The 21,026-nt window shown below is 39.4% G+C and overlaps 1 protein-coding gene across 5 annotated transcripts in view; it reads right to left on the reverse strand.

The window, feature by feature from the left end:
• Window positions 1-9,960: 9,960 nt before the first annotated feature.
• Shroom2 (shroom family member 2) overlaps window positions 9,961-21,026 on the reverse strand; it is a 139,770-nt gene continuing 128,704 nt past the window's right edge. For all 5 annotated transcript variants that reach the window (XM_076918656.1, XM_034485637.2, XM_076918657.1 and 2 more), the window contains 2 exons: window positions 15,444-15,716; window positions 9,961-13,867 (listed from right to left, as the gene is read on the reverse strand). In XM_076918656.1, coding sequence (XP_076774771.1) covers window positions 13,601-13,867; window positions 15,444-15,716 — 540 coding nt within the window. In that variant the 3' untranslated portion in view covers window positions 9,961-13,600. The remainder of the gene's footprint in view (window positions 13,868-15,443; window positions 15,717-21,026) is intronic.

Below are 21,026 nucleotides of genomic sequence, written 5' to 3' on the forward strand. Positions count from 1 at the left end.
ACCCAGGATGGTTTTTTTCTAGTTCCATCCATTTGCCTGCAAATTTCATGTTTTTTTTTTTTTTAAAAAAGTTTCATAATATTCTACTGTGTAAATGAACCACATATACAAAATGTTCCACATTTTCTTTATTCAATGTTCTGTTGAGGGTCATCTAGGTTGTTTCTAGTTTCTGGCTATTATCAATAGAGCAGCAGTGAACATGGTTGAGAAAGTGTCCTTGTAGTAGAATGGAGTGTCCTTGTGGTAGGCTGGAGCTGGGTCTTGAGGCAGATCGATTCCCATCTTTGTAAGGAACTGTCACACTGATTTCCATAGTGGCTGTTCAAGTTTGAAGTCCCAGCAATGGGACTTGTGTTACTGGTCTTAGCCATTCTGACAGGTGTAAAGTGAAATCTCAAAGTAGCTTTGGTTTGCATTTCCCTGCTAGCTAAGGATTTTAAGCATTTAAACATTTCTCAGACATATGAGATTACTCTATTGAGAAGTTTCTGTTTAGATCTGCACCCCATTTTAAAATTGGATTATTAGGTTTTTCTTATATATAGTTTCTTGAGTTCTTTATATTTTTGATAATAGTCCTCTGTCAGATGTAGAATTGGTAAAAATCTTTTCCCATTCTGTAGGCTGCTGCTTTGTCTAACTGAATGTGTTCTTTACTTTACAGAAGCACTTCAGTTTCATGAGTTCTGATTTATTAATTGTTGATCTTTGCTCCTGCGCTATTGGTGTTCTGTTCAGAAAGTCTTCTCCTGTGCCAATGTGTTCAAGGCTAATCCCCACTTTCTCTTCTATTAGATTTAGTGTTTCAGTTTTATGTTTGAGGTCTTTCATCCAATTGGACTTGACTTTTGGGCAGGGTGGTAATTAACAAGCTATTTGCATTCCTCTACATGCAGCCATCCAGTTAGACCAGCACCATTTGTAGAAGATGCTTTCTTTTACCTTGTATACTTTTGGCTTCTTTGTCAAATATCAAGTGTTCATAGGTGTGTACATTTATTCCCAGGTCTTCAATTTGATTCTATTGATCAATGTGTCTGTTTTTATGGCATACCATGCAGTTTTTATTACTATAGCTCTGAAGTAGAACTTAAAACCAGGAATAATGATACCTCCAGCAGTTCTCCCATTGTTCAGGATTGTTTTAGCTATCCTGGGGTTTTGTTTGTTTGTTTTCATATGAATCTGAGAATTGTTATTTCAAGGTCTGTAAAGAATTATGTTGAAATTTTGAGGGAGATTCCATTGAATCTGCAGATTGCTTTTAGCAAGATGCCATTTTTATTATGCTAATCCTACCAATTCATGAACATGGGAGATCTTTCCAACTTCTGATATCTTCTTTGATTTCTTCAGAGATTTGAAGTTTTATCATACAAATATTTCAGTTGCATAGTTAGAGTTATTCTAAGATATTTTATATTATTTCAGGCCATTGTGAAAGGTATTGTTTCCTTAATTTCTTTCTCAGTCCATTTGTCATTTGTATATAGGAGGGCTACTGGGGATTTTTAGTTAATCTTGTATCCAGCCAGTTCACTGAAAATGTTTATCAGCTGTAAGAATTCTCTGGTGGAATTCTTATGGTCACTTAATATATACCATCATATCATCTGAAAATAATGATACTTTTACTTCTCCCTTTTCTATTTGTATTCCCCTGATCTCCAGTTGTCTTATTGCTCTAGCTAAGAGTACAAGTACTAGATTGAATAAAGAGACTTAAAACCTTGTCTTGTTCCTGATTTCAATGAAATCGCTTTGAGTTTCTCTCCATTTAAGTTGATGTTGACTATAGGTTTGCTGTAAACTGCCTTTATTATGTTTAGGTATGTTCATTGTATCCCTAATCTCTCCAGGACTTTTATCATTAAGGGGTGTTGGGTTTTGTCAAAGGCCTATTTCTGCATTTAATGAGATGATCATGTGGTTTTATTTCTTTTAGTTTATGTGGTGGATCACATTTATTGATTTTCATATTTTGAACCACATCTGCATCTCTGTGATAAGGCCTACTTGTTCATGATGGACCATATTTTTGGTGTGTTCCTTAATTAACTTTCCAAATATTTTCTTGAGTATTTTTGCATCTATGTTCATTAGGGAAGTTCATTTGTAATTCTCTTAATTTTTTAAATGTGTTATGGGCATCAAGGTAATTATGGCCTCATAAAATGAATTTGGCAATGTTCCTTTTGTTTCTGTTTTGTGGAATACTTTGAGGAGCATTGGCATTAACTCTTTAAAGTCTGGTTAGAATTCTATGCTGAAACCATCTGGTCCTGGGCTTTGTTTGCTTGGAAGACTTTTAATGACTGTTTTTATTTCACTAGGGATTATAGGTCTGTTTAAATTGTGTGGTGGTTTGAATATGCTTGGTTTAGGGAGTGGCACTATTAGGAGGTATGATAATGTTAGAGTAGGTGTGGCCTTGTTGGAGGATGTGTGTCACTGTGGGAGTGGGCTTTGAGGCTCCTATGCTCAAGCTCTGCCCAGTGTGGAAGAGCCTTCTCCTCACTGCCTGTAGAACATAGTTTCCTTCTACCTGTAGAACTCTCAGCTCCTTTTCTAGCACCATATCTGCCTGAATGCTGCCATGTTTCTAGGATAATGATGATGCACTAAATCTCTGAAGCTGTAAGCCAGCCTCAATTATAAGAGTTGCCTTGGTCATGGTGTCTCTTTACAGCAATGAAAGAAACCCTAAGATAATTTTTTAATCCAATCTTGATTTAACTTTGGTGTAAGTGGTACCTATTAACAAAATGATTCATTTCTTTTACATTTTCCAATTTGGTAGAGTATTTTTTTTTTAAATTCTTCTCTCATACATTACATCCTGACCACAGTTTTTTCCCCAATCCTTTCAGCACACCCCCACACATACCTCCCCTCTCCCCCAGACCCACTTCTCTGTTTCCCTTCTGAAAATAGCAGGCCTTCCAGGAATATCAACTGAACACAGGATAACAAATTACAATAAGACTAGATATAAATCATCATATCAAGGCTGGAACAAGGCAAACCAGTAGGAAGAAAGAGGTCCCAGGGTCAGGCAAAAGAGTCAGAGACACCTCCAACTCCCACTGTTAAGAGTTCCACAGAAATACCAAGCTACATGAGCATAACATATATGCAGAGTACTGAGTTTTTTTTTTTAAAGTATGTCCTTATGATTCTCTGGATTTCCTTGGTATCTGTTGTTATGTCTCTCTTTTCATTTCTGATTTTAACTTGGATATTCTTTCTCCATCTTTTAGTTTGGATAAGGGTTTGTCTATCTTGTTGATTTTCTCAAAGAACTAACTCTTTATTTCATCAATTCTTTGTTCTTTTTGTTTCTATTTTATCATTTTCTGCTCTCAGTTTGATTATTTCTTGTCCTCTACTCCTCTTGGGTGTGCTTACTTCTTTGTGTTCTAGAGCTGGTAAGAACACAGCTGGTAAGTTGCTACTATGAGATCTCTCTCTCTTTTTTTTAAATGTAGGCAGTTAGTGCTATGAACTTTTCTCTTAGAACTGCTTTTATGGTACTCCATAAATTTGGGTGTCTTGTGTATTTATTTTTATTGAATTCTAGAAAATCTTTAACTTCTTTTTCTGACTTGACCAGTTTTCATAAGCTTGTAACTTTTTGTTATTGTTGATATCCAGCTTTAATCCATGGTGGTCTGACAGAATTCAGGGGGCTATTTCAATTTTCTTGTATCTGTTGAAACTGTTTTGTGCCCAAGTCTGTGGAAAAAGTTCCACGAGGTGCTGAGAAGATATATTCTTTTGTGTTTTAGTGAAATGTTCTGTACATATCTGTTACTTGATTTCATTTATATAATTTGTTAAGCTCCCATATTTCTCTGTTTAGATTTCATATGGATGACCTGTCCATTGGTAAGAGTTGGGTACTGAAGTCTCCCACTATCGATGTGACATAAGCTGTAGTAGTGTTTCTTTTACAAAGGTGGGTTCCCTGGTGTTTGGGGAATAGATGTTAAGAATTTTTCCTTTGACAAGTAAGTACTGTCCTTCCTTGTAGCTTTTGATTACTTTTGGTTTGAAGTCCATTTTGTTAGATACTAAAATGGCAACACAAGCTTGCTTCTTAGGTTCATTTGCTTGGAATATCTTTTTCTAACCTTTTACCTTGATGTAATGTATATCCTTGATGTTGAGGTATGTTTCTCTTTATTGGGGGTATTGATACCATTGATGCTGAGAGATACCAATGCCCAATGATTGTTGATTGCTGTTATTTTCTTGTTGTTATTCTTATTGTTGTTGTTGGTAGTATGTGTATGTGTTTCCCTTCTTTTGATTTTGCTCATGTAAGATTATTTATTTCCTGTGATTTCATGGATCTAGTTAACCTCTTTGAGTTGGAGTTTTCCTTCTGCATCTTCTGTAGGGCTGGATTTGTAGATAAATATTGTTTAAATTTGATTTTATGATGGGATATCTGATTTTTTCCATCTATTTTAAGTTTTGCTGGATACAGTAGTCTGGGCTGGCATTTCTGGTCTAGTAGAGTCTGGAATACATCTGTACAGATCCTTCTGGCTTTTAGAGTCTCCATCGAGAAGGCAGGAGCAATTCTAATAGCTCTGCCTTTATTTGTTACTTGTCTTTTCTTCCACAGCAGTTAATATTGTTTTGTATATTTTGTGTTTTGATTATTATGTTGCAATACAACTTTCTGGTCTAAATCTATTTGTTGTTCTGTACCTTCTTGTACCTTTACAGGCATCTACTTCTTTAGGTTAGAAAATTTTTCTTCTATAGTTTTGTTAAATATTTTTCTGGACCTTTGAATTGGGTTTCTTCTCCTTTTATTCCTGTTAGTTTTATACTTGGTCTTTTTTTTTCATAGTGTCCCAGATTTCCTGGATGTTTGTATCAGGAATTCTTTAAGTTGAACATTTTCTTTAACTAATGTTACCCATTTCTTCTATAGCATCTTTTCATGCCTGAGATTCATTCTTCCATCTCTTGTATTCTGTTGGTAAAACTTGCCTTTGTAATTCCTGTTTGAATTCCTAGAATTTTCATTTCCAGAGTTTGCTCTTTGTGTTTTCTGTGTTTTTTTCTTTAAGTCTCACTTCAGACAATATATTTCTAATGCTTCTTGTATATCCTTTTTTTATGAATTTCAATTTTTATTGGAGATTTTCTTTATTTACATTTCAAATGTTATCTCCTTTCCAGGTCCCTCCCAGAACCTCCATCCTATCCTCCCTGCTTCTATGAGGGTGTTCCCCCACCCACCCACCCACCCACTCCTGTCTCCCTGCCCTTGAATTCCGCTATTCTGGGTCATTGAGCCTTCACAGGACCAAGGATTGATGCCCAACAAGGCCATCCTGTGCTACATAGGCAGCTGGAGCTATGGGTCCCTCCATGTGTACTCCTTGGTTGGTGGTTTAGTCCTTGGGAGCTCGTGGGGGGGGGGGGAGAGAAGGCTGGTTGGTTGATATTATTGCTCTTCCTATGGGGTTGCAAACCCCTTTAGCTCCTTCAGTCCTTTCTCTAACTCCTCCATTGGGGACCCCGTGCTCAGTCCAATGGCTAGCTGTGAACATCCCCTCTGTATTTGTCAGGCTCTAGCTCAGGAGACAGTTATATTGGTCTCCTGTCAGCACACACTTCTTGGCATCCACAATAGTGTCTGGGTTTGGTGACTGTATATGGGATGGATCCCCAGGTGGGACAGTCTTTGGATAGCCTTTCCTTCAGTCTCTGCTCCACACTGTCTATGTATTTGATCCCGTCAGTATTTTGTTTCCCATTCTAAGGACTGAAGCACCCACACTTTGGTCTTCCTTCTTCTTGAGCTTCATGTGGTCTGTGAATTGTATCTTGGGTACCCAGAGCATTTGGGCTAATATCCACTATCAGTGAGTGCATACCATGTATGTTCTTTTGTGATTGGGTTACCTTACTCAGGATATTTTCTAGCTCCATCCATTTGCCTAAGAATTTCATGAAGTCATTGTTGCTTCTATTTCCATTTTAATGTCTTGCACAGTTTTATCCATTTCCTTCAACTATTTGTTTTTTCTTGGATTTCTTTAAGAGATTTATTTTTAAAAGAGAGATTTATTCATTTGTTATTATTCTGTTTGTGTTTTCCTGGCTTTAAGGGATTTATTCATTTTCTTTAAGGACCTCTATCATCCTCATATAGTTGATTTTAAGGTCTTTTTCTTGTGTTTCAGCCATATTAGATCTGCTGTGGTAGGGTAGCTGGGCAGTAGTGGAGACTCATTGTCCTGGCTGCTATTGAGTGTGTTCTTATGCTGACATATAGGTATCTGGGCTTGTGTGATTATAGATCTAGATACTGATTTCTGGGTTTGTCTTTGTTGGGTGGATGCTTTGTTCCTTGGTTTCTGTTTCCTCTCTGGATTTTCAGATGACTGTGGGTTACCTGTTTTACTAGTATGTATGGCTGGTGTGTTCACAGGGAATGCCTGCTGGCGTTGGGGACTAGAATGCTGCAACAAGTGGGGTGATGGAGTTTAGAAGAAGACAGTCTGTGAGATCCACAGAAGATGTGGGCAGAGGAGGGAGGGAGGCTGAAGCTGGTGATCTGTTGCAGCACAAAACTGAGAGATTAGGTTTAGGTGAATAGGGAGATTAGGGAAATTATATGTGCAGCTACCTGGTTTTCTGGAAGCCATGGCCTGTGGTTGAGCAGAGGATCTGCCTGAGTTGGTGGCTGGGATACAGCAATGAGTTAGAGAAATGAAGTGGGGGATGGTGATGGTCTGTGGGATCCACACATGTGGGCAGAGGGGCAGGGGAGGCTGCAGCTGGTGTTCTGTTCCAGCACTTGGGATGAGTCTGAGGAATTGGGTCTAGGGTAGCAGTTCTTAACCTGTAGATCATGACCCCTTTGGGATTTGAAAGATCCTTTCACAGGGGTCACCTAAGATCATCAGAAAACACAGACATTTATATTATGATTCATAACAGTAGCAAAATTATAGTTATGAAGTAGCACCAAAAATATTTTTATGTTTTTTTTTGGGGGGGGTCACCACAACGTGAGGAAATGTATTAAAGGGTCACAGCATTAGGAAGGTTGAGAAGTGGTCTAGGGAACAGACAGCAGAAAAGGTCTGCAGGTAGGTTACCTGGTCTTTCAATTAAATATATTTTTTAAAAAGAAAAAAATAAATAATTCTTTGGCAAAAAATACCCAACAACAAATTTCTCTATATTTCAGTTGTCTGATACTCCTCATGAGTAGTGATCTGATAACCATAGTGCACACAATTATATATACTTTTAGTATACCAACAATTCCATCTACAGATTTCTCTGGATCTTGCCTGGAAGCTAGCTAGAAAACAGTAAGAATAAGAAAGGCTTCTGGTCCCCAGTTAGGTGGCCTGAGGAAATCCTAAGCAATGTAAAGCTGTAAGTATAGGTAAGTAGGTAACCAAGGAGGTCTAAAACAGCTTGCCTGGTAACGGTTCATCTATAAGACACAGCTAACTGCTTACACCTTAGGGGGACTGAGTGGGAACCATTAGAATAGACATAGGAATGTTCATGGGCCTTTGGAAATGTAAAGGATTTAGTATCTGCTCCCTGCCGTAAGAAGTCTAAATTTGCCAAAGCACTTTTAATGACATGAGCATGAAAAGGCAGGGGGTCCTGTCTCAAAGAACAATACCATATAAAGAAATAGTTGTTAAGTACTAGCAGATTTACTGAATTACACACACACACACACACACACACACACACACACACACACAGAGAGAGAGAGAGAGAGAGAGAGAGAGAGAGAGAGAGAGAGAGAGAGACAGACAGACAGACAGACAGAGAGACAGAGTTTAATACTTAAGAGTACAATTATCATAAAGCAAAACAGTCAGTGGAATTTCTGACAAATGTCAAAATAAAAGACAATCGGATTTATCAGGGACTCTCCATCTGGAGAAATTCATCACTTTATCATTTAACAAAGCCAAAGTGTGCCACTAGCATTTACTTTTTTTTGAAGACAGGGTCTCTCTATGCAATCCTGGAACTTACTATGTAGACCAGGCTGGCCTCAAACTTACACAGAACTTTCAAGTGCTAGGATTAAAGGCTTATATGTTCACTCTCTATTCCACTAACATTCACTTTTGAAAATTAAAATATTACAACAAATAGTCATTCTTGAAAGCACATATGTACCCCAATTAAAAAGAGCCCATGCATTTGAAAGAGAGCAAGGAGAAGCACTCAGAATGGTCTGTAGAGAGGAAAAGGGGAGAAATAGTTATACACACACACACACACACACACACACACACACACACACACACACACATATATATAATATTATTATCATTATTATCTCAAAAATAACCCAATAAATAAGAGGGAAATCATACCTGGTACCGGAAACGCAGACAACTACCCAGGGCCAGTGAACACATGGATTTTGGAGAAGCTGCAACCACCACTTTACTAAAACAGCATGATCCCTAATTGCTCTTATACTCAGAGATGAGTGTATTTCTCATCTTTCTTCAAGAAAACTTCTTCTTTGCATTATATAGAGACCATTATAGAAAACCACAGTCAATTAAAATGCAAAGTTGTGGAGCCCAGGCCCATCTACAAATCAACGCCTGCACGTAAGGCTCAGGGATCGTTGCAGAAGAGGAAGAAGAATGTAAGTAGGAGGATCAGGGAGTTGGCTGTGAGACTGTATCTCCTAGAAATGCCACAAGCTACACATATAGTCTCACCAACATGACTGTCTAAACATGAGCTGAACCAGGACAACAGTAGATATGCTAACATGGACAGGGGAGGGGAGCCCTTGAAGCCTAAACCAAACAGAAGAACCACAGCAACTAAGGAGCACTAAGAACAGAAGAACAAGTTTTCCCCAGATAAGAACACAGCAACTGGTTATCCAATACCAAACCATGAGGTCTCAAAGAATACATACAAGAAAAATTATACAGACTGAACAGTGTGTATTTGTATATCTAGAAGTATATGCGCATGTATATATTACATATATGTATGTAACAATACTTACTAAAATCAGAGACCATGAATTTGAAAGAGCAAATATACGGGAGGAATGGGGGTGGGGAAGAAGGGGGAAATTATGTATTATATTCTCAGAAATAAAAGAAATAATTTTAAAAACAAACAAAACACATACAGGGTTGGTGTGATGCCTCTGTGGGTAAAGGCCCTTGAAGATCTAAGTTATATACCCAGGTTTCATATGGTAGAAGGAAAACCATCCTAGCTACATGAACAAATGAAGTGGATAATACTTGCTTATTTCATTTGCTCCTCACTCCAGGAGGAACAATCCCATCATTCTTTAGCCTAGAAGACTCAAACTTCACATTGCTGTACATTATAAACTGGCCAATCACTCCTTTTTTTCTTGAAGATGTCTAGGTACTTCTATTTGCCCCATGTGACTGTTTGTAAAGTACAGAAATCCCAGAATCAGATGGGTTGATCCTATCACATCATCTTTCTTCCTACTTTGTTTTTTTACTAAGCTCTGTATCTTAGCACTATGAATGATGCTCTGTAAATATACAAATATGCCAATATGATAATGCTTAGAGCACTACGGTGTGACTTGATACTACACTTTAATATAATCGAAGGCCAGGAAGCAATTAGAACATATCTTGGGGAGAGTATCTTTACAGAGATAAAAAGTGAGAACTTTGAGTAGGGCTTCATTCAATGTAGCTGGTACCCTTAAATGGTGAATTGCGTAGGTACTGGAGAGATGGCTTAGAAGATAAGCTGTTCAACTCAACTGTTTGTAACTTCAGCCCCAGGGCATCCGACACACTCTTTTGGTCTCTGGACAACAAGTCTCTGTAGAGAGCAGGCTTCCAGTGGTACACACACACACACACACACACACACACACACACACACACTCAAGGCAAAAAGAAAACACAAAACACCAGAAACAACCATAACAGATACTTTAAGCAGCACATGGTCAGAAAAGAATAAAGTGAGCATAATTATGTATGCTTCTTCTGAGATAGTAGGAAATGCCCGTCCCATCAGATGCTAGGCAACAAGTAGCTACATAAAGAACATAATTAAATTTGTGGATAAAGATAGAGATTTAAGTCATGGAAGTGTGGGCTAATGCATCCTCAGATGGCATACCCAGGGCATCAGGCAAGCTAGATAACCAGGTTTGACATGGTGTACTATTATGTTAAGAACAATGCTTTAAAAAGAATGAACATTAACCCTTGAATTAAAGTAATGGGCTGCTCTTGAGGTTTCAAGATGAGCCAGGTGGGGGAATAACACACTGATCAGACCAAAGTTCCCATCAGACAAGACATTTTGTGCTCAACAAACATCAGATTCAGCAGATTAACTATGTATTCCAGGCCCACTCCTCCTGCTACAACCCCCCCCCCCCAGAACTCTGTTTCTAGTTTCATGTGCCCAGTAAGGTGAGAGAAAAAGGTGTGGGAGGTAAGCCAGATTGCAAGAGATCAGTAGACAGGCCATGGCCATGAGGGAGACTAAAATGATCAAAAGGCTGCTCAGATAGTGTAAAGGACAATGTCATTAATTTAAAAAATAGCATAGTAGGTATGTTAATGCACTTAAGATTTTAATCTTTGATTGAGTACATTCGACATGTATATTGTTCATTTTAGTTTGTTTTTAATCACCAGGAAACTGTTTATATTCCTACACATTAATTATTACCACTGATTTTTTGCTGGGTCATAGAATTATGACAGATGTGATAACTGGTCACACTGTTGACTTAGGACAAAATACAGCCTGCATCAAGCTAAACCACAAGAATTTTATCTACCATTCCCCTTTAGAGATGTGTTTGGCACCGGTACATGGAAGGAACAATTGTGCTGTGGGTCCAGCTGTGCACCACTCTAGGGACTGGAATTGCAAGTGTTTGCTACTGTGCCTGGCTTAGGATATTTTCTGGACGAGGAATACTACTATTTGAACTCAGGGCACTATGTTCATACCCTTTCTTGTGGACTACATGCCCAGCACTGGTATTTTTATTCTTTTTACAAAGCTATGCAGTAGGAAATAAAGACATTCTTCTTTCATTTGAAGACACTATTTATTTTGTTAAAGTCAAGCAAGAGGATCTGTTGATAAGTGGTAAGCATCAAGCATGAATGTGCATATTTGCCAGGGTAGAGTTCAGTGTAAAGCCACAAGCAAGGTCAGTATATGTACAGAATGTTCCATAGCTGTGCCCATGCCCACGCCTATGCATGCCAAGGACCAACCATTAGCACCAGATTGTTTCTTATGCAGTAATATCACAATTCATAGACATATATACATGGACTCTCTGGAATTCTTGGTTCCCTGCTGATCAGACATGGAATAGGCAAAAGCAGGGAACAAACAGGAAGGTCAAAATTGTTATGTGTTTCATTACAAGCATGCTAGAGTACTACATATTGTTTCCCATAACAGACAATCCTGAAGCAACATGAAAAGGCAGGTTACAGACAAACAAATTCCATTACTCACATGTTACACACATATCATTAAAAATGTTCACAACACTGTATTTGGGGGTAAAGAACCACAGGTAAATAGCTTGCTGTAAATTAAAAACAAAATAGTCTGCAATTCCTTGGAAAGTTTGTGGAGAGCCAGCTTTGTGTTTTCTGACATGACCCACATTCACAGCAAGGGATGACCAAGTGGAAGGAGAAAGAGGCTGCAGTGGCAGATCAGGGACTTCAAAAGGTAGAGTAGCTTCATTTAATAGGAATCAACACTTTTGCAAAGCCTTTCCTCTGACTGACAGTGATAGGTTGTCAACCACGCCATCCGTGATCTGCAGTACAGAAGCTGGCCCATCTTGACTCAGCTGTATGGAGGACACTATCATCTTCACCAGAGCTTATGCTGTCAATGTCGATTCCTCTGGCTCAAGAAGTATGGATTCTGGTCCTGTGTGTGGGAGTGTGAACACATGCACATACACATGGATAAAAGTGTGCATGTGTATTTTGGAAAAGGTATGGCTACTGCCAAGAGAGGGAAATCTTTGTATCTGCTGCAACCTCAGGGGAACATACAAATTAAAGAATCCCTTGATAGAACAAAGACTAGTGATGCCTAAATATCAAGTCACCAGGGGGACTTGCTCATCACTCACCATGCATTTAGTTACATAAACACCTTTTGAACTACACCAAATCTACACACATTTAACGTAAGTTATACACGCCACTGGTAGCTGAATATTTTTCATGTGTTTATCTGCCATACATATATCTTCTTTGGTGAAGTGTCTAGTCAAGTCTTTTGCCCACTTTTTTCAAACCATTTCTACTGTTGGGTGTTGGAAGTTCTTTATACATATCCTTTATTAGATAGATATATGAAGCCATGAAGTGGGATATGCTGCTAAACCCAGAACTCAGAAAGTGGAGGCAGGAGAATCAGGAGTTCAAGGTCACTGGACTACATAGGAGTTTGAAGCCGATCTGGGTTAGGCTCTTCTAAAACAAACAAATAATAGTAAAAACAAAATGAACAACAAGTCAGACACATGATTTACGAATGTCTTTTCCCAATCTCTGACCTGTCAACTGGAAACCAACAGGATGACAGTGTAGCTTTAATGAGTAACACTTAATTTGTCATCTTGCCATTTGAACTGTTAAGGACAAAACTGTTTCAAATGTAAGCACTAGTCACTCCACAGGACCTCTGACTATTGGATGGAGTCTTAAGTCTTAAGGTACGTGGCATGTGGCCCATGGTAACAGACAAAAAAAAAAAGACATAAGCCACTGATTATCATTAAAGATTATGTACACAAACAAATTAGTCTTCTGGGGAAGGAAACTTCAAAATATTCCATTGGTCTCAGGAAATAAAGAGCAAGCAATGTTTTATTAGTAGACATACATTTAACCAATTAATATCACTTGGCTAGAAATTATTTAAGATGTGACAAGAGGGATACTAGCTATCTGGGGTGTTTCAAAACATGCACACAAGTTATGTGATAATTTGAATCTTGGAATGAATGAATTCAATATGTAGGTTGTTCATTTTATAGTTAGTTTTAACTACTAGGAAACTGTTCATGTTTTCCACACATCAATAAATTATCATCACTGATTTTTACTGGTCAGAGAATGTCATGATGACAGAATGATGAATGCTCACACTGTTTAATGAACAAGGACAGAACACACAGCAGCCCATGCCTGGCTAAATCACAAGGGTCTTTCCTCTCATGCACTGTAGGGATGTATTTGGCATCTACACAAGGGAGGAACAGTGGTGCCACTGCTGCAAAGGAGGGTTAGGGAACCCTTGTTGACTAGCAAAGCCTGGCACTCTGTGAAATCACATGTGATACAAAACTATGCTCAGCAAACTAACAGAAATGAAAATCATAAATAAATCATCACATACTAGCAGGACATTATTGCTTTTTTACTAGCCTTGTGGCTCCAGAGTGTGTCTCTCCAGAGATGGGCAAATAGGTTTGGGTTTACTCTTGTAGTCCCAGGGATAATCTTCAAGGCTCGGTCGGTGTCCACCTTCTGCAGGAATGGGCCTCTCATTTGCTTCTCTCAGGCTGTAGGCTGTCAAACAAACACTTGAGCTGCTCTTCACCCAGGTGGATTTTATCTTCCAGCTCTCGATGCTCAATGATGAGGGCTGACTTCATCTTCACGAAGTGCTCATAGTCAGCCAGGCTCTCCTCACTGAGGTAGGTGGCCAGGATATCGAACACAATGCGCTCACGACGGTCCAGGTTCTCTTTAAGCTCCTTGGCATCCTCATGCTGCTGAGTTAGGACTCTCTGTTTTTCCAACAGTGACTGCTGTTGAGGGGGAGAAAGACAGAAAGTCCAGTTGAGGCAGGAATAAAGCAGAGACTGGCTAACCCCTTAAAAGCCCTGCAGCGTTTGGAGACTTATCTCATAGCTATCCATGGAAACCTTGGAGCCACATGGGATCCCCATAGGAGTGACTACAATGTGGTCCACATGTAACTGCGGTTACCTTCTCTACAGTTCTTCCTTCCCCGCCCCTCCCAAAAAGCCATTCATAGGCCCTCTCTCAATTTCCTTTCTCTGTCTGTACCTTCTTCCCATTTGCCTTAAAATCAGGGACTAGGAACTACAAAGTTCTGACATGCTTCAAAGGGGCAAAGAACTTTGGGTGCCTTTTAGTCCCAAAATTGAAATGGGGGAATACTGTAATAAAGGTAAACCTGGGGACACAGGCTTGTAATCTCAGATACTCAGGAGTCTGGGCAGAAAGCAAAACTCATATTGAGGCTATAACTCTGCAGTACAGTCTTCCTAGTCTAAGTGAGATCATGGGTTCAATCTCTAGAATGAGAAGGAGAAGAGGAGAGAGAGAAGGATATGTGTGCTTGCATGTGCGGGCGTGCACACACACACTGACTAAGATTGCTTCTAGAAAAGAATTATACTCTTTGATAGGTACTACAAAGACAAAGAAAGGAACAGAAAAACAAAACACAGAGGACAAAACTGTTGGGAGGTTTGTAATGAACAGTCTCCCTTAACTCCATACAGTGTCCTGTTTGAGGGGGTGGGGAGTACAGTGTCCTGCTTGGGGTTGAGAGACAGACAACCATGTTTCTAACACATAAAACTCACAATCACCACTTATAGTTTACAGAGTATGCACAATAAGAAGCCGTACCAACTCCAAGATGAAGGGAGCTAAGGAAGAGATGAATGCATTCAATGTCTTCACAGGGAGACTGGCAGAAAGAGGTCAGGAAAGAGGGGTTGTTACCTAAATGTGGCCTGAACCCGAAACTCTCTTTGGCATGCCCATGATGATACAAGCTTTAGAGAACACCTTGTCTTGTCAGGCTCAAAACAAACAAATAAGATATTTTCATGGAAAAAGGCCCAGTAAGGGCAACTTATTCCAGTCAGAAGATAAGCAGACATTACTTGGGTCTATAAATGAGTTTCAGACTGTTGAAACCACATAGGTGCCTGAAGGCTTCTGAGATAATGGTAGGAAAGTATGGTAGGTATTTCCTTAAATAACAATGTTAAGTTCTATAATATGCAAAGAATGTAGAGTTGGATTGAAATACATACAACCTATGAAATAAAACCAGCAAGGAAGATACTTCTCTTCTTTTGAGTACAAGAAAACTGAGGGTACACATGGTGGTACATGCTTATAATGCCCATGACTCCCTGTATCTCCTTAGCTTGTTCTGTCATTTGAAAGGAAATCAAGAGAATGGACCTCAGATATATCACAGCACCATGCTCTAGATAGTACTCAGTCCATGCACAGATAGTAGGAGGCTTCTAAGAGCTGCCTTTCTTAGCACCTTAAGGATAGCCTCTCTGCAGGATTCTCACCACTTCCCATTTCCCAGACAGATGTGTTTGCATGTACCCGATCTCCAGGAGAAGGATTGTCATCTAAATTATTAAGGGCATTTTCCACACGGGCCAGGCGTCCTGACAGTGACAGCAGGAGGTTCACCACTTTGTCCAGGTCCCCAATGAACATCCGAAACTTGTCAAACTCATTGGGCTTGCAGACATCTTTCACAATAGCTTCCACCTCATCACCGAGAGCATTGTTGGCTTGGATGTCCTCCAGCAGGCTCTCCCGTGCTTCCCGGAGCACCTGCAGCTTGCGGCTGATACTGTCGATGAGTTCTTGCTGTGGGGCACAGGGAGGCATGGGGACACTTGTTAGGAGAAGCCCAAGCTGGTGCCCAATTACATACAACCTGGGCAGGATTCAGCCACATTGGGTATGTTAGTCTTGGCATCATCAAATAATGGGGATTTTGCAAAACCAGTGGGAAGAGAAGGCCTCCTGGTTAAATATAAGCTTCCTTGTTTATATGAGCCAAAGAGGTAGCTCAGCAGATAAAGATGCTTGCTGCCAAGTCTAATGACTTGAGTTCAATTCTCACACCAATTGTACTCTAACTTCCATACATGTACTGTAGTATGTGGATACCCCCCCAAAAAAATCTTAAAAGAAATTGCTTGTACTTACTGAATATATGAACTATATGGTCTCTTGGGTTCCAGGCTCAGCACCATTAAAATAAACAAATGAGCTAGGCAGTGGTGGTGCACACCTTTAATCCCAACACTCAGGAGGCAGAGGTAGGCAGATCTCTAAGTTCGAGGCCAGCCTGGTCTACAGAGTGAGTTCCAGGTTAGCAAGGGCTACACAAAGAGAAAGGGCTGTCTCAAAGATAAAGGAAAAAGAAGAGAAAAGAAAAAAGAAAAGAAAAGAAAAGATCACAAAGTCTGACAGTTATCTTGATTTCAACTTGACTGGATTGAAAACTTGTTAACAGAGTCATAAAGTACAGGTCATAATGAGTTTTTAGAAGGTTGTTTTCAGAGAAAATTGGATCTTGAAGCTCTGACCTAATTAATGGTTTTATCCATCTGTTGTTTCAAAATTTGAAAAAACTATTGGGAGGTGGTGGAACTGTGGAAAGTGGAACCTGGTTGGAGGACTGACTCACTGGGCATGAGCTGAGGTGCTGCATCTTGTTCTTCCTGTTACTATTTTGTTCTGTGTCCTAGCTGTGATGAGCTCAACAGCTCTGCTCCACCATGTCATACCTACTATGTGAATATTCAGTCTATGAAACCATGGTTAACAAGAAATTGTCCTTCTCTAAAGTTGTCTGTCAAGTATCTCATCACAAAAAGGTGAAAGTAACATATGTAAAGGGAATGTCAGCGATGTTCTGAGACATCTTTCAGTGTAATCTACTGCCTTCGATCTAACCAGAATACAAATTTTTAAGTTACTATGGAAAATTATGTGTGCCATAAACCATTTCAACTTTCACTTTTTTTGCAGTGCTGGTGATATAACGTTGGGCCTTACTCATCCTAGGCATGTATCACTAAGATATATAGACCTATTATTTTAACCATTTTAAGTGTGTGGTAATGTGGAATTTAGCACATTCATGTTGCTATGCAGATACCACCAGGCATTTGTTTCTAGAACCCCATCTTCTTCACATAGACCAGTGAACAATAACACTATAGCCCACCTGCTACACAAGCCATTTAAAGCAGTGGTTCTCACACTATGGGTTGTGACTCCTTTTGAGGGATAGCATAACTCTTTCACAGGAGTTGCCTAAGACCATTTGGAAAACAGATATTTACATTACTATTCCTAACAGTAGCAAACTATAGTTATGAAGTAGCAATGAAAATAATTTTATGGTTGAGAGTCACCATAACATGAGGAACTGTATGAAGGGTCATAGCATTAGAAAGGTTGAAAGCCCCCCTTCCGCCCCTCATTTGTTCCTTTTGGCTAGGGCAGACACCTAGCTGGTCTGTTCCCGTGAAGACACCATATCCTGAGCTATCCTAGAGGAACTACTGCAATCAGAGCAGTGGGTAAGAACACAGGTAGACAGGTAGAAGCCCTTAAAGAGGAAACACAAAAATCCCTTAAAGAATTGCAAGAAAACACACTCAAACAGGTGATGGAATTAAACAAAACCATCCAGGATCTAAAAATGGAAGTAGAAACAATAAAGAAATTACAAAGAGAGACTACCCTGGAGATAGAGAACCTAGGAAAAAGATCAGGAGTCATAGACTCAAGCATCACCAACAGAATATAAGAAATAGAAGAGAGAATCTCATGTGCATAAGATACCATGGAAAACATTGACACAACTGTCAAAGAAAATGCAAAATGCAAAAAGTTTGTAACACAAAACATCCAGGAAATCCAGGACACAATGAGAAGATCAAACCTAAGGATAAGGAGTGAAGATATTCCCAAGGGCCAGTAAATATCTTCAACAAAATTATAAAGGAAAACTTCCCTAACCTAAAGAGATGTCTATGAACATACAAGAAGCCTACAGAACCCCAAATAGACTAGACCAGAAAAGAAATTCCTCCTGTCACATAATAATCAAAACATCAAATGCACAAAACAAAGAAAAAATACTAAAAGAAGTAAGGGAAAAAATGTATCTCAGGCCTATTGCTGATTTTAGGCCTTCAGTGTATAAGCAGGGCTGCCACTGACAAGGAAGTTCTTGGTCCATTGAAGGCTGGACACCCCAGTGTGGGAGAAATCCTGGGTGGAGAGGTGAGAGTGGGTGGGTGGGTGGGGGCATATCCTCATAGAAGCAGGAGGAGGGAGTGGATAGGGAGTTCCTGGGTAGGGGGTAAAGGGGATTACATCTGAAATGTAAATAAAATATCCAATAAAAATAAAATTAAATTAAAAAAAGGAAGGTTGAGAACCACTGATTGAAAAAATAAGTCTCATTTATTTTTATTTTTGTGTGTAGTCCTGGGGATCAAACCCCGGACTTCTTACATGTTAGGCATGTACTCTGTCACTGAGGTATATCCCTAACCTTAAAGCACTAATTTTGTTTCTGGTGTTTTATTGTTACTGTTGTTGAGATAGTCTTTCTGTATAGTCCAGGATGGCCCACAATTTATGGTCCTCCTGCTTCAACCTCAGTGCTAGGACCATGGGTATACCCTGACTCCACTGTATGTGTATATAGTGTGCATGCATGTATGTGAAGGCCAGAGATTGGCATGAGTGTCATTCTTGATTGATGTTTTATACTGAAGCGAGTTCTCTCACGTGAAACCAGATAATGATGAATTGGCTATTCTAGCTAGTCAGCTTGCTCTGTGGAGTCCCTGTCTTTGTCTCCTAAGCACTGGAATCACAGGCAGATTGCCACACCCATTATACATTTATGTGTGTTCTGAACTTTTACCTAAGAGCCATCTCTCTTGTCATCAAGCACTGATTTTCAAAGAGCAAAAGTAAAAATAAAACATGGAGCTGGATATAGTTGTTCATGTTTGTCTAGCACTGAGGTAGCTGAGGCAGTAAGATTGTAAGAGACCAGCCTGAGCTACATATGAAGTACAAACCAGACAAGGCTATGTAACAAGATTCTGTCTCAAAAACTAAAGTAAGTATATCAAATACAACTGTGTACAGTACATACAAAGAACCCCACCCCTGATGCACACACTTTTTTGCTTTAATTAAAAGGAGGATTAGGATGTAGTTTATAGGTAGAGTACTTTCATCCCAAGAATGGGGTGGATGAATGGCCAAATTAATCTTTACTATCTAAAAATGTAAGTCTGGCTGGGTGTGTTGTTGCAGATATAAAATCTCAGAACCCAGGAGGCTGAAGCAGGAGGACAATAAGTTAGAGACCAGCCTGGACTATATATAACATGAGTCTGTGTCCAAAAATGAATAAATAAAATATAATAAAAAATGTTCAAACTGTGATTCACTCAGACCCAAAGTAGTTGCTTCTAGTGATACAGTATTCTAGCACCTGGTGCCTCTCAGAGCAAATAGGTAGAACACTACAGACAAAGGTGGTTGAGATCACTTTTTAAATAGTTTTTTTTTGGGGGGTGGCATTTCTGAGATGGACTTGCTATGTAGCTCTGGATGGTGTACAAGCTGGCTATGTATCCCAGACTGACCCTAAACTTGTGCTAATCCACTTTCCTCTTCTTCCTGAATGCTAGGATTATAGATATGTGCCACCACAGCTGTGTTTTAAAGATATTTTGATATACTTTGCAGGGTAGTGTTAGAGGATGAATCCAGGGTCTAATACACTCTAGGTAAGCATTCTCCCAATGGGCTATGTTCTTGGCCAGGGTATGCACTTCTAAATGCATTGCAATATGAAATAACAAGGCCTAACTGTAAAGAAAGTAGTTCTTTGTATATATAGTGTGGCCTAAATTAAAATGCTTCAAATTCTATAATTTCTCTTTTATGAGGACAAAAACTGAAGGTGTTGATGTTTTTAAAAATATGGACATACAACTAGAATAAAATACATAATACTCTAATTCAAAGTTTCTTGAGAGACCAAACACCCTTCTCCATATTTAATTCTCAGAATCCAAAATGTATCATTCTCTACACTGATTTAAATGTATAAATAGTTCAAGATTCTCCTTTCCTAACATTTCTAAGGTAATTAAGATCAATTTATGCTATCTTTCAAATTACCAGGTTGGCAGCAAGAGAGAGAACACTGTCCTTGCAATGACTGCCATGGGTGCCACATAATGTGATCCTGAATTAATTTCCAAACTTCTTTCCTAGTTCACAAAGCTGAAGCCTCACCAAAACTGCTTCTCCCAAAGACCACCAAACTCGTGCCACAGGGCATCTACACCTACTTCACTTTTCCCTCATTCAGCACTCATTTCTGGCACTGCTCTGGGTCTCTACAATCAGGCATTTATCTTTCTATTCATTCACCCTGTTCCAACTGTCCGATAACTGATATAGAATAACAGGGGTTGGCAAACTTATTCCCATTAGGGGCTAGAGAGGAGATATTTTACTCCTTGTAGGTTATATGGTCAGTGACAGGCAATATGTAAAACGGCTATGTTTCAGGATTTATTTATTTTTTTATTTATATCAGTACACTGCAGCTGTCTTTAGACACACCAGAAGAGGGCATCAGATCCCATTACAGATGGTTGTGAGCCACCACGTGGTTGCTGGGAATTGAACTCAGGACCTCTGGCAGAGCAGTCAGTGCTCTTAACCACTGAGCCATCTCTCCAGACCATGGCTATGTTTCAATAATACCTATCTCCAAAAGCAGGCAGAAAGGTAAGGTTTACCAAGCCTATGTTAGACATCTTTTTGTTGTTGCTGTGGTGGCGGTAGTGGCCTTACATAATTCCTATGAGAACACAAGGTTCCTTACCAAGAGATCTTTTCTCTAGTCTGCCTACAGTTGGATCCTCAGGGTTTTGTGGAAGGGTTAGAAAAGAATTAAGCATGAAAAGCTTATACATGCCATGTTTCTATGAAAAGCAAGCACAAATGCCCTCAGAGATACTGTTTAAGGTCTCTGCTGAGGTGACAAATGAGTTGTCCTACTACTTTTCAGTGACCCAGTATACAATTTTGAGGAAACAGTTGTTTGTTTTT

The sequence above is a fragment of the Arvicanthis niloticus genome, chromosome X, assembly GCF_011762505.2.
Source record: "Arvicanthis niloticus isolate mArvNil1 chromosome X, mArvNil1.pat.X, whole genome shotgun sequence".
NCBI classification, from domain to species: Eukaryota; Metazoa; Chordata; class Mammalia; order Rodentia; family Muridae; genus Arvicanthis; species Arvicanthis niloticus.